The sequence below is a fragment of the Balaenoptera borealis genome (genome assembly GCF_965194805.1).
Source record: "Balaenoptera borealis genome assembly, chromosome: 12".
Lineage (NCBI taxonomy): Eukaryota > Metazoa > Chordata > Mammalia > Artiodactyla > Balaenopteridae > Balaenoptera > Balaenoptera borealis.
This window is the reverse complement of record NC_138869.1, coordinates 104,854,968-104,868,491: the sequence shown is the minus strand read 5'-3', so window position 1 is coordinate 104,868,491 and position 13,524 is coordinate 104,854,968. Positions and strand designations below refer to the sequence as shown.

The window sequence follows — 13,524 nt, the reverse complement described above, 5'->3', positions numbered from 1 at the left end:
ATGTGTCAGAAACCCCGAGAAGACAGCAGTCCCGTGAGAACTGCTGACGCATGGTGCACCCATCCCTGTACATGTGCAACAACCGCTTTCCAGAAGGAGCAAAAATCTGTTATGAAATACACACAACAGATATTGACACACCTCACTTCATGCATTATATAGGCCACAGGCAAACATTAGTTGTGGACTTAATTTTAAATGCATCGGGAAAGCTTGGAATTAAAATAAATACGACAGCGACACGTTTTGCAAGCTGATGAGTCAAGAAATAATTGCTCCCTAGTTTATCTTTTGTGTAAATCCAAACTTACCTACGTTCAGTGTTTGTCCAAAGTGGGGAATACATCATAATTAGATGAATTTCAATATACAGCAGAGGAGATCCCCTGAGAACAGTTTTTCAGGTCTGACATGACATTGCCCGCAAGGCAGATACTATCCCTGACAGCAGCTAAGGGCTGCTGTTGCAAATCTCACTGATTTCACACCTATGAACAGATGAAGGTGAAATCTTAGTGGGCGCTCTTGCCAGCCACCTGTCCTCTCTCCCTCTTGTAAACCTGGGCATTTCTTGTCTGTCCTGGTTCACGCTGAGCACGTGAGCCCGGCCATCGCCTGAGACCATCAGTTGCAGAGGCTTCTCAATCTGACTCTGTAACTATACAGAGTTCAGTCCTAACAGCTCTGTCTAGATCAGCAATTCACATTTCATCAGCTAGAGTTCCATTGCCCTTGCTGTCTCTAAGTGCTCCTTTTCTCGGGTCTAAGAAATGGAAGAAATTTGGAAATTGCTTAGATTTGGAAAAATTCCCACAAACACTTTCTGCAAAATGCCTCATACCTTGCACCTATAGGAGAAAACAGGAAAAAACACTTTCCAGGCAAGTGCTACCTTGAAGAAGGTCCACCGTTTATCTATGCCAGTGGCCCAAAAGCCTCTGTCAAGCACACCGCAACCTTACCTCGGGCCTCAATTTTCAACTGTTTTGCATTCACGGCCCACGTTATTAATAAATGCAGGCCCAGGAACTCAGTCACTGATTTCTGCTCTAAAAGAAGGGGAATAAGGGGCTTTACCTGAGGCCTCAGTTTAAGAATACATCTTCTCTGGGGTAGCATCGCCTGCCTGTTTGCTCATCTTTGATTTCTGGGCCGTTGTAGACCTCTTGCTTCTCCAAGTTGCTTTGCTTCAGGCTTTCTGCTCTGCTGGTCCTTGGGATTTTTTTCCTCAGTCTCTCCCCATCCCAGCTTCTGGGCCTGTCCTTCACCCACCACTGGTCATAGCCCAGATGACAGTGTGGCCTACGTGGGAACACGTGTGTCTTGGTTCCGTTTCCTCTGGATGAGTCAACAGACCCCCGGAGGGAGTGATGGTCCTCTGCCACCTGGGAATCACACAGGTTCTCTGCCGTCATCATCCTCACTGTCATGTTAGAGCTGCAGGCAGCATGCTGCCAAAACCAATATTATTTTCTAAGAATTTTCTGCTGCCTGCCTCACCACTGGAGAGCGGGCAGCTGAGCCCGGTCCAGTGGTTCTCAAACTCGAACCTGCCTCAGGATCACTTGGAGGATTTCTTCAACCACAACTTGCTGGCCCCACCCCCAGTGTCCCCTTCAGCACCTCCGGGGAGGAGCCTGAGAATTTGCCAGGTCCCCAGAAGAGGTTGATGATGCTGGTCTAGGGACCACACCTTGGGGACCACTAGCCTGGTTACAAATAAGCACAAGGTTGGAAGCCAGACTTACATAGTGCCGAACCTTTACTGTCCCTTATGGTTACGTGACTTCAGGCAAAATTACCCTGAGCCTTGGTTTCTGCATCTGACGACAAGGAGGTACAAGTGACTTCACGGGATTGTTGTGAGGATAAAATTGGACAATATATACAAAGCCCTTAGAATAGAGTCTGGCATACAGGACGCACTCAGTATGTGATAAATGGCAGCGACTTCCTGCAGCTGATGAGGGATTTCTCAAGCAAGGGCTCTGAGGCCCTGAAGTCATCATTCTCAGAGTGGAAGTCTGCATTTTAACAAGGCCTGGAGAGTCAGCAGAGACTTGGAGGCTTAGAAGTTTAGGACCTTTTTCCTCAGAGGTAGCAGGAGCCTGACTTTGGTCCAAGCTGTGTATTCTCTGGTAGCTGACAAAGCAGAGCCTACGCAGCCCCCTTTCGCCTCTGGGGAGAGAGTCCTGTCTGCATTTCTCATGGAATTGGAAATTTGAAGCACCAGCAATTTAGCCTTCAGCCTTTCTTCTCTTCATGTTTTATTCTTTGTCTGCATACTTCAGGTAGCTGTGGATTTCCTGCTTGTTATGACCAGGCAGCAGTTGCTGCTGCAAATTCATGGAGAATCAACAAAAACAGTGGTTTATTATTGCATTGGCAGAAAATGCCCACCCTTGAACTGCCAAAAACAAAACAATAGAAACAATGGTCACCCTAGGGAGGGTACCAGCAATGACCAAGTAAAAAAAAAAAAGGACTTTTTTTACTGAGAGAAGAAAGAAAAAGAAAGGAAGGAAGGAAGGAAGAAAGAAAGAAAGAAAGAAAGAAAGAAAGAAAGAAAGAAAGAAAGAAAGAAAGAAAGAAGAAAGAAAGAAAGAAAGGAAGAAAGAAAGGAGGAAAGAAAGAAAGAAAGTGAGAAAAAAGAAAGAAAACATATTGCCTGTTAAGGAATCCTGTAGCCCTGGGAGCTTTCCCTCCATCTTCAAATTCAAGCCTTTTTGTAAATGAGCCAAGAATGTGTTGAACTTGTCCTTTGAAATCCATCAATTCTTTATTTTTGTTGAGCCCAGAATATTGAGGCTAATGATGACCAAGGACCAAAGAATTTTTAATTCTCTAAGACAATACGGGATCCTTTACAAATTCTCGGCCTGTTGTGGAATTTCATAAATCTGATTCAGTGACTTACACTTCTGTGTAATAAACATTTAAGAAGCTAGTTGAGAAGGCCAACTCCCAGCTCCGCTGTATCACTCCAAAACTCCGACCCCATGGGTGGCTGGTAACAAAGAGCGTGAGAGCTCTGAGACCCCCTGTCTGAGGAAGGCCACACTCTGTGATGTCTATTTCATCATTTACTGTCACACTGCTCTTTCCTGTGGCCGCCACAGGTGTCTGAAGATCAACTCAATATCTTCTCTTCTCTTTCCTCCCACCACCATCTTCTTCATTTCCATTTCTGGGACTCTAATCAGCCCATTGATGCACAATTTGTATTTTGAGAGTTATAGTAAATGCTTATCCACAGAAATCCAAAAATAGCTTGGTAGGGAAAAAAATTTAAATCCCCCTTCCCTTCTTACTGCCAGATGTTACAGATCTCACAGAGGAAACCTGGGCAGCAAAGACAAAAAGCCCTTGTAGGAGGAATGAAGTTGGAGAAAATCATTTCACCTCCTGGGCCATCCGTGACTTAATCATCAGCCCTGTCCAGTACAGTAGCCACTAGTCTCATGTGGCTCTTGAGCATCAGAAATGTGGCCCATCCAAAGTGAGATGTGCTCTAAGTGTAGAGTATACACCAGATTTTGAAGACTTTGTAAAAAAAATAGTATGAAAAAAGGATTTAAAATATCTCATCAATACTTTTATATTGGTTGTATATTGAGATTATAATATTTTTAATATTCAGGTTAATATACATGAATTATTAAATTAATTTCACTTGTTTCTGTTTCCTTTTTTTCAAATACAAATGACAAATGTGGCTCACATTATATTTCTATTAGACAGTGCTGACCTAAAACTGCACTGTCCAGTATGGTAGCCACTAGTCACAGATGGCTATTTAAATCATTTACATTTAAATTAAGTTAAAAATTCAGCCATGCTAACCACATTTCAAGCTCTTAATGGCCACATGTGGATAGGGCTGCCATATTTAATACTGCAGATATAGAACAGTTGCATCTTTGCAGAATGTTATATTGAACATCACTGACCTGGTAGTTTCTATATGGCTCTAAATTTTTTTAACCATCTGTCCTGAGTTCAGCTGTATGAATTTATGCTAGAAGTTTCACTCTCTAGTCCAGCCATAGGCCCGGGTACCTTCTCTTTTGCTGAAATCCTAGATTATGCTGGTGTCATGGTTCCAAAGGGCCCTTTGTTGGGACCCCAAATCCAAACAAGCCACCATTCTTGGCCCCTCTCTGAGTCCAAGATCAGTGTACTAGTTTCCTACTGCTGCTGTGACAAATCACCACGACCTCAGTAACTTGGAACACAAATGTATTCTTTTACAGTTCTAGACATCAGAAGTCTGAAATCAGGGTCAGCACAACTGTGTTCCTTCTGACAGCTTCGGGGGAAAATCCATTTCCTTGACGTTTTTAGTTTCTAGAAGCAGCTGGCATTCCTTGGCTCGTAGCCTCATCACTCCTCTCTGCTTCATCCTCACATCACGCTCTCCCTCTGATCTCCTCCCTCTTATGAGACCCTTATGGTTGCACTGGACTCACCCAGATAATCCAGGATAATCTCCCATCTCAAAATCCTTAACATGATTGCAACAGCAAAGTCCCTTTTGCCTTGTAAGGTAGTATTTACAGGTGCTGGGAATTAGCACATGGACATCTTTGGTGGGGCGGGGGGAGGGCATTAATAGCCTGTACAATCTCCAAATGGAAAACCAGTACAGCTTGTCTGACCTCTGCATACCATGACCATGTGAAGAGGCCAAATAATTGTGCATAATCCAAGGAAAACTCATACTCTGTATGTTTTCAATGAAAAATATCCTCCTAGAAGTGACACTTCTGAGAACTTCACAGATCATACAGCTGCTCATGTAGCTGGGGCAAGACACGGGTTTCTCGGTTAGGGGATCCTATCACTTGCTCAGAAAAGGTTTGCCTTATTGGGCTGTTCTTGTCGCCCTTTGCCAGACCCCATAAAGCTCCCACCTGCCATGTCACCTGCCCAGAGGAGAAACTATTTGGCTAGAAGTCAGTGATGAGACCCATATGTGGGAACATTTCTCTAAAGGGAGTAAGATGGACAAGTCCTTATAGGAGTTTGTCACTGAGAAGAGGCCAGCGTGGTATCAGGGTAAAAAGAGCAGGGTAACAAGCACGTCTCCGAATGGCTGGAGAGGTGGGATAGCAGGACCATGAGTGAGTAAGCCCTGGAAGGATGCTCATTTTAGAGTCTTATAAATGATCCATTGCAAGTGCACAGTGAATGTCTCCAAATATAAATAACAGTAGGTTTCTCCACTAGTAAAAGGTCATACAGAAGATCTCACAAGCCTGTTTGAATGGACAGGGAAAGAAATCAAAGTGGTCAGCATGGGCAAAGCTAAGATGACTCGTGTAGGAGCCCAAACTCTGATTCGATAGTCATGAGCTCCAAAGTACCACTGTGATTCTGACAAGGACAAGCTACGATTCCTGGAACACGCTGACCCTCCACGCAGTCAAAGGGGTCAACAATCTCGTGATATGCTGGGGATGAAACTGATTATGTTCTAACCACTGAGCCCCCAGTAGCAGCAGAAATGATCCTCCCAACGAAAGGGTCATCTGACATGCCAAGGAATCCCAAAGCTTTCAACTCCAGGCTTTTAAAGTTTACTTTGTACATTACAGGCTGCACCACTGGGTGCACTGCTCAGTGACAGTACAAGTCCATCCAGCTGAATGAAGGGGTAAAAGCCCGAGAGGCTGGCCGTGCGCCTCTCCCCTCCTTTCTCTGCTCCCTCTCCCCTCAGACTTGCTGGCTCCCTCCCAGCCGCGCCCACACCCCGCTCACCCTCCTCCGGGCACAGCTGCGGTGGTCACCTCCTTGTCCCCCTCTCTTCGCCCTGCGCTCGCTGGAAGGGTGACGCTGGAGCCGTCGCAGGGACGATCTGGGGCATCCATCCTCCTTCCTGTTCTTTGGGGCCAAAGTCAGAGAACAGGTTCCAGGGGCTTCAGATTTACATTCTAGGCTGCGTGGCGCCATCACCAGAAACAGGTCTAAATATATTGGCAGCCAGGTTTCCAGGACCACCTCTAGCTCCTACATGGCCTTCACACAAACTGGGAAAAGCGTACCTTCTGCCAGGAAGCGTCTCAGTTTGGGGTCCCGCCCCCGCCCACAGCAAAGCCAGAGACAAGGACTCAGGGGGTAGTTTATTGGATAGTGATGTCAGGAAGCAGGGTGAGAGAGGAGTGAGAGGGACTCGGGGCGGGAGGAAAAGCCAGGGAGCGATGTGTCAGGGACCTGATTACCAGCGTGGTGTAGGGTCGGCCCGCTGGACCCTTGGGGGACCGAGATGTGTGTCTCAGAATCATCCCTCTGAAGGTCAGGAGGCTGCGGGCATTTATCCCTGGATTCCAATCCTCCCTGGTTGAGGGCGTCCTCCGGGGGGCACGGTCGCCCGCCATGGGCTGCCGAGCAGCAGGAAAGTGGGAAGCCCTTGACCTGGGAGGATGCCGGAGAGCATAGTGGCTGTCACCAGAGCCGCCGTGACTCCACAGCGGGCTAAGGGACGCGGCCCGGGACACCGCGAGTCTCCGCTCCCACTCACGTCCCCCGGGGCCCCGCCTGCTCTACTGTACCGGTGTAGCTGCAGGATCACTCTTGAGATGGTGCAGGCATGCTCACAGCCTGGAAGTCCTCCTCTGACCTCCCCTCGGGCGGGACCTGCCGAGGCTCTAGAGGGTAACAGGCTACATGGCCCAGGAGACAGAGAAGCTGACCAATCAGGACACACCAAAAATATACAATAAAAAAATCCGATCTGGGTCTGGACTTAGCCTGGGGCTACCTGCCCACACCTGCCCGGAATCCACTGAAACCTTGATGGAACCTCAAGGCTTTGGGGCCTCACGGGGGTTCAATCGACAGCCGCAGCCGCCCCAGAGGCAGTGAACACTCCTCTGTGTCCCCACCCCAGGCAGGTTCTTTATTAATTTAAATGAGGGCCCTACCCAGCAACTAGCTCAGCACTGCCCCGGGGGACCAGAGATGCTGACACACCCTCTGGGGTCGGAGACCGAAGGAAGCGGGGCTGGTCAGAGCTCGGCAGCTGAAGATGTGGTTCACAAGTGGCCGCATCTGGTGCCTTTAAGGAAATGCCCGAAGGCAGAGAGGAAGGACAAGTGTAGAGTTGACTCGGAGTAAAGCGCTCACTCCCTCTCACTCCAGAGACGAGGCTCTTGGTCCGCCTGGAACCTCCCTCTTCACGCTGGGACCACTGCCCACAGCAGCCCTTGTTCACGCTTCCTAGACCCCATGACGCCACCCACTCACTGCACGGCAGGATGTGGGGTGTGTCCTCCTGGCTCAACAGTGCCCCCCAGTCCCTGGGGGCCAAACGGGAGTCAATGAATAAAGGATCCATGTAAAAAAATCTTTGCTCTGAATATACTAATTGGCCCATTTTTGATAAATTGTAGCCCTAAGTATTTTGACACTGTTAAGGACCTTAATGATGCTTAAATATTGATGACATTTTTATAATAAGTTTGAAAGACCGGAGGGAATTCCCATAAGATACTAGCAAGGGCTGGGAAATGGTGAGATTCCATCTAACGGAATCCACACAATCAACAAGCACTTCCTTCCAGGCCAGGATCTGCCCTGGTTACTGAGCAGCTCCCAGCCTCAGATCAGTCTGATCCACACTCTTTGGGACCTTTAATTTCCGCATTTTAATATCCATTTCCTCTCTAAAAAGACACTGTGTGCCAACCACACAAAGATCTGGGTCCCCAGAAAAGCTGATTGGCAGAAATGACTTCAAGTATTCAGAAGCAGAAGGGTGAAGTTCTTTAATTCACTGCACATTAAAAACTGATCAAGATTCCAAAAGAAGGGAAGGAAGAAGTGGGTACAGATATACTGGGGCTCTTTTTATTGTATTGGAGTGTGAGGACGTTAATTAAAGGAATCCCAGAATCAGAGATGATCTGAAAAAGGAAGGAGCGAGAATTTAATTTTAGGTGTTGTTTCATCAGGTTAAAAAAAAAGATAGTTTCATGAGTTACTTGCAGCAACTCTCAGGAACTTCGTGGGTCCCCAGAAAAGCTCCAGTTGAAACTGTAAAGTGAAGAAGATCTAGTTCATGACACTTTCTCACCCCAGTAAAGGACCTTAATAGTGAAGCACAAATTAGCAAATCTTGGAGCATTAAATGAGCAAAACAAAATGCTAGATAGCATGCGACTGGTGTTCTTCCAAGAGCAGCACGCATCTATTTTTTAAAACAGAAGTTTAAAAAATAAAAAAAAAAAGACACCAGCAGCACTTAGCAGTTGTGCACATGGGCTCAGGAAGAAGATTCCCAAACCCAGCCTTGGTGTGTTTCTCAGCGTCCCCTACGCGAGCCGTCACACCTCACTCTCCTTCACATCCAGTGAATAATTGTACAACGAACAACTGCTGTCTCTACCCTTACTGGGGACCCCAATCTTCTCCGTGAGCTGACACACAAGCTCCTAGGCCTCTCAGTGCCCTGCAGGTGAGGGGTTCCTATTTCTATTTTGCAAGTGCAGAAGCTGAGTCGCAGGAGAGTTAAGCAAATCATCCATCAACACTTAGTGAGCAGGAGAGCTGGGCCCTGAACCCGTTCTGTCAGCCTCCAGGGTCAAGCAGTTTGCGTTGTGTCACCTTAGAACACTAAATAGAAGTATGAAGTGGGTACAAGACGTGTCCGAGGGAATCCAACCAGACCTGACACGGACGGGCACACTCACTCCCGTCCTGGGACCCTGCTCCGGAGTCAGCTGTGTCCCATTCTCCGAGGGCCAGCGGGAGGGATCTTAGCTGGTTCATGCCCCTAGCAACCATGGTCCCTGAGCTGCAGACAGGGAAATCCTAGTCCAACCAACAAAAGCAAAGGGATTTTCTTGAAAGGCCACCTAAGAGTCACAGAATCGGCGAGAAGGCTGCAAATGGACAGCTCTAGATTGAAATGAAGCAAAGCATCTCTTGCCAAAGCACATGGGTCCCGAGTCTCTTTGACCCTCTGCTCAGATTGTCCTGACTTGGGTCAGCGTGTCCACTAGGGAGGAGATAATAGATAACGTCCTAAAAAGGAACCACGTACTGGCAGCTGGGCCCCTGTGCTGCACAACCCCAGGGGCAGCATGGATCCTAACGTGAACGGTATGCCCTGGGGCTGTAGACCCTCGAGCCCTACGGATGAGACCCGGCAGCCCCTCTGAGCTCTCCGCTCTCTTAGGTTCACCGCCCACACCCGCTCCTCACTCCTCACACAGTTAACTCTATAGCTAGTCATTGTCTCTTCCCCAGTCGCACTGGAAGATTCCTGAGGACATGATTCAGGACCTCAACATTTCTATTTCTAATACCACATCATACAGAGCAGCAGTTTCCAATAAACCTCTTGCTTATATCCACAACCAAATATGTTTCCTTTTAACAACGAATGGATCAGTACATTTAGAGCAATGAAATAGGAATGTCTTCCCACCCACCAGGTTTGCGTGTCACCCTGCAAGGTACCAGGAAGTGGCCATGGGAAGGAAGGGTAGGACATGGGCATTGAACAGAAGCCAAAGGCTGTGCTAAGCACGGGTCTTCTGGTAGAAGTTCAGGTCTCGGGTTGCCCTCATGCCCCTGATATGGTTCCACGTGGGCAGCTGCTCTGGCACCAGCCACGCTGCCCTTGCCCCTGTCCCTTAGTTGGGGAGAGTTTGGTCTGTCTGCAAATACTCACTGAGCAGCTGTTAAGCATCAGGTGCTGAGTGAAGCAGGAATTCACCGTGCCATTAAAGAGCCCGGTACCCAACGCCATCAATAAACCGATAAGCGTTTGTTCTCCTGCATCCTCCCCCACCATCCCTCCACCCTCATCACCACATTGGCTGCTCTGAGTGGCTCCTTCCCTAATCCTGTCTTCTCTGTCAGCACGTGCCAGGCCTGGACCCTTCCAACAGGAGGAGGATTACAATAGCAGGAGCAAGAATGAAGTTGGTGGGCAAACCGCATCCTGGCTCTGGGTCTGCTCATTTGATGGCCTCATTCGTTAACCATATATTGCACCCCAGCCGTGTGTTAGGCTCTGCGCAGTGTACAGGGAGCTGTGTAAACCAGGAGACACAGAGGCCCTGACCAGAGAAGGAAACAGCCCTGTAAACAAATGAGTACTGTTCTGGGTGCTCAGTGATTCAGATGGTTCACATAATATTCTTGTCTACTGTGGTATCAGCACCTAGCATAGCGCCTGGCCTCTTTTAAATGGACGCCGGTAGTGTGGGTTGGCGGATGAACTAGGCAAGTCCTAGCTGAGTGTTTACCACGTGCCCGTCCCTCTTCAAACTCTGTTACAAGAGTCTTACGTGTGTTAAATGTGCACAACATATGGGGTGGATATTATTATCACCCCATTTCCTGATAAGGAAACTGAGGCACAGAGATGTTAGGTAATCCGTTTACTTGGCAAGAAAAAGAGTCAAGATTCAAGCCCAGCCCGGATAGTCTGGCCCCAGAGTCTGTGCCACTCTGCTCGTCGTATGCTAAGTGCACGGTGCTGGGGGATCACAGAGGAGACGGCCACCATCTGAGGTTTCAGTATTCAACACTGACACGAACCCACCCAGCACCATGATGTCTCAGCCCCTGAACCCACTCACCTCCAACACCCACGCACCCCTTTCCGCCTCAGCACTCTCTCCCATGTGAGCCCTGCACGTGGTCACTGCAGCAAGGGCGCCATTTCTGAAATCTCGCCGTCAAGCTGTCCTCCCTGTGGCTTCATCAAGTCCTCCAGCTCACGTACTCCAGGTCGTGGATTGCAGTGATGGAAACTCCATTCAGTCGACTCCGCCACAGATTATACTATCGATCAACCCCTCCCGCCTTCATTGTCTCCCTTACCCTCCTCAGATTCCATGGTCTGTTATCATCAACTTTCCTGCATCTCTTCCCAACAGCCTTGCCTTCCTCTCCTTACATTTGTCCAGGAAGACCCCAACCCAACCATCTACCCCCTCTACCCTTGATCAGAGCTACTGAATGTTGCTGAGAAAATACGCATCTGGGCTGACTGCAGTCTCTTGAAATTTATGCCACAAATCTCAAAAAAAAAACCCCAAAAAACAACAAACAAACAAACAAACAAATGCAACACTACCTAGCAGTCCTACTGTTTTTCAAGTAAGTTTCTTCCCCACTGTCCACGAGGACTCTTAGAAACCAGCTTCTTGCTCCTCAGTGTACCACAGCCTGCACCGCCCACTTTCCTCCACCTCTTTGCCCATGACCTTCAGTAAGAAACAGAAGTAATCAGACAGGAGCCTGCCATTGGTCCACTGGCCAATCTACAAATCTGCCTACGTCTGAACCTGTTCTGCTCTGTTTTCTCTCCTATAAATATGGGAGGAATTCTTGTGCTCCTCTCAGAGGCAAATCCTTCCCCTCCCACCTTCTTAAACACTCATCCTTTCCATTATTTCCTCTCTTCTGCATCTTCAATCTCTCTCAAGATCATTAACTTCAAACTACAAATATGGTGCAGTGTCTCCATCTTAGAGAAACAACCTTCTTAACCCACACCCTCCTCCAGTTTTCATTCATTTTTTCTGCTTCTCTCACCTCCGTATCAGTCTTCAATTCACCCCATTTGGGCGTTTGTTCTCACTTCTCCAGTGTTCTTGTCAAGGTCACCAAATGACCTCCATGTTGCCAAGTTCACTGCACATTCCTGTCCTTACCTTACATAACCTCCCAGCTGCATTCAACATGGTTGACTGTACCCTCCTTTTTGAAAACCATCCATCTCCTGACTTCTCTGCCCACCCCCCGCCCACTCCCTGGTTACCCTCCACTCCCTGGTCATTCCTTCTTAGTCTCCTTGGCTGTTCTCCCCTCTTCTCCCTAACTCCTGAATGTTGGAGGGACCCAGGAGTGGTCCTGGCCCTTCCCCCTTCCCTGCCTGTTAATTCTATCTTCCTAGGGGAGGTCTCATTCTCATCCTGACTCCAATAGGTCCTAGCTCTATCCCTGACCTCTTCCCCCAAATTCCAGATTCATGTGACCAACTGCTTTCAAGGACCCTTAACAACCACCTCCCAGAAATAGGGCTCTTTAGTTAACACGCACAAACACACACACACACTCACTCCTTCTTTTCGAGCCTCCCCCATCTCAATGAATGGTACCCCATCTACCCAGATGCTCAGTCCTAAACCCTCCCGATACCATCCTGATTCCATTAGTTTTCTCCATCTCGCCCCTACCACCACGCTTCACCAACCCATCGCTCTCCTCAGCCACTAAACATCCTCCACTCTAGGCCTCTCCACACAGCGGAATGATCTCTTCAAAGCATAGATTAGGTATCTTCCCTTGACTTTTTGCCACCTGGCTCCTTTCTGTGCCCTCAAGGTCCTGGAACATCTGTCTCCCCTCAGTCTTTCCAATCTCTTCTCAACATGGACCCTTGTGTTCACTCTGCTTTGGTAAATCCATCTGCCTTCCATCCTTCCACATTCTCAAACTCTTTTCCATATCAGGGCCTCTGTCCTTATTCTGCGGCGCTGCAGTGCTCTTCCCCCAGCTCTTTAAATAACTGCTATATTTAAAATAGATAATCAACAAGGACCTACTGTATACCTCAGGGAACTCGGCTCAATGTTCTGTAATAACCTAAATGGGAAAAGAATTTGAAAAAGAATAGATACGTGTATATGTATAACTGAATCACTTTGCTGTACACCTGAAACTAACACAACATTGTTAATCAACTATACTCCAATAGAAAATAAAAATTTTAAATAATAATAATAATAATTGCCTCATTCTCCTCCCTCAGGGAGATCGTATCATGCATCTACCGTCTCCTTAGAGATGCCTTCCCGGACCAGCCACCTTCTCAAAACATGGCATCTCCCAGTTTGTAACTTTAGCAAATATTTATTGAGTGCTTTCCAGACATTGTTATCAGTGCTTTATGTTGATTAACTCTCTTCATTCCTCACAGCTCTGTTATTGTCATTATTATACACATCTTAAAAACGAGGAAACAGCCCAAAGAGATCAGAACTATCCAAGGTCAATCAGTTATCAGAAGTTGTCTTAGGATTTAACCTTGAGCGTCCCAGGGCCAGCCTGGCCTCCTAACCATCACTCCATCTGCCTCCCTCCCATGACCTGCGTGTCTCCTTCTCGCACTTTTTACAGTCTGGATGCTATCTCGTTTAGTGATTTATGTACCCTCAGCCTCCTCATTAGAATATAAACAACGTTTGGACAGAGACCTTTGTCTTCATCAATGGATCCCCAGAGCACAGTAAGCACAGATAATAGAGCAAATCGTTTTTGTTTCCAATGATTGAATGACCTTACGTGTGTTTTGTCTGTTTCTCCAGAGCAGATTTATTATGCCGGCCCTATCAATAATCCTGGATTTGAAATTCCTGAGGTAAGGTTTTGGTTTTCTGTTTTGTTTTGTTCCTTAATTATTGTATCTAGCAGTTTCTCAAAGAAGGAGACGCAGAGAAGGAGGAGGAAGGGGCAGGGAGAGGAGAGCAGAGGAGGAGGTGGAGGGAATTAAACTAAAAACTT

The 13,524-nt window shown here is 47.5% G+C and overlaps 1 protein-coding gene across 1 annotated transcript in view; it reads left to right on the top strand.

The window, feature by feature from the left end:
- The window catches only part of LY86 (lymphocyte antigen 86), a 54,300-nt gene that overhangs the window by 37,042 nt on the left and 3,734 nt on the right, over positions 1 to 13,524 (top strand). The window contains exon 4 of the mRNA XM_082346651.1: positions 13,329 to 13,381. Coding sequence (XP_082202777.1) covers positions 13,329 to 13,381 — 53 coding nt within the window. The remainder of the gene's footprint in view (positions 1 to 13,328; positions 13,382 to 13,524) is intronic.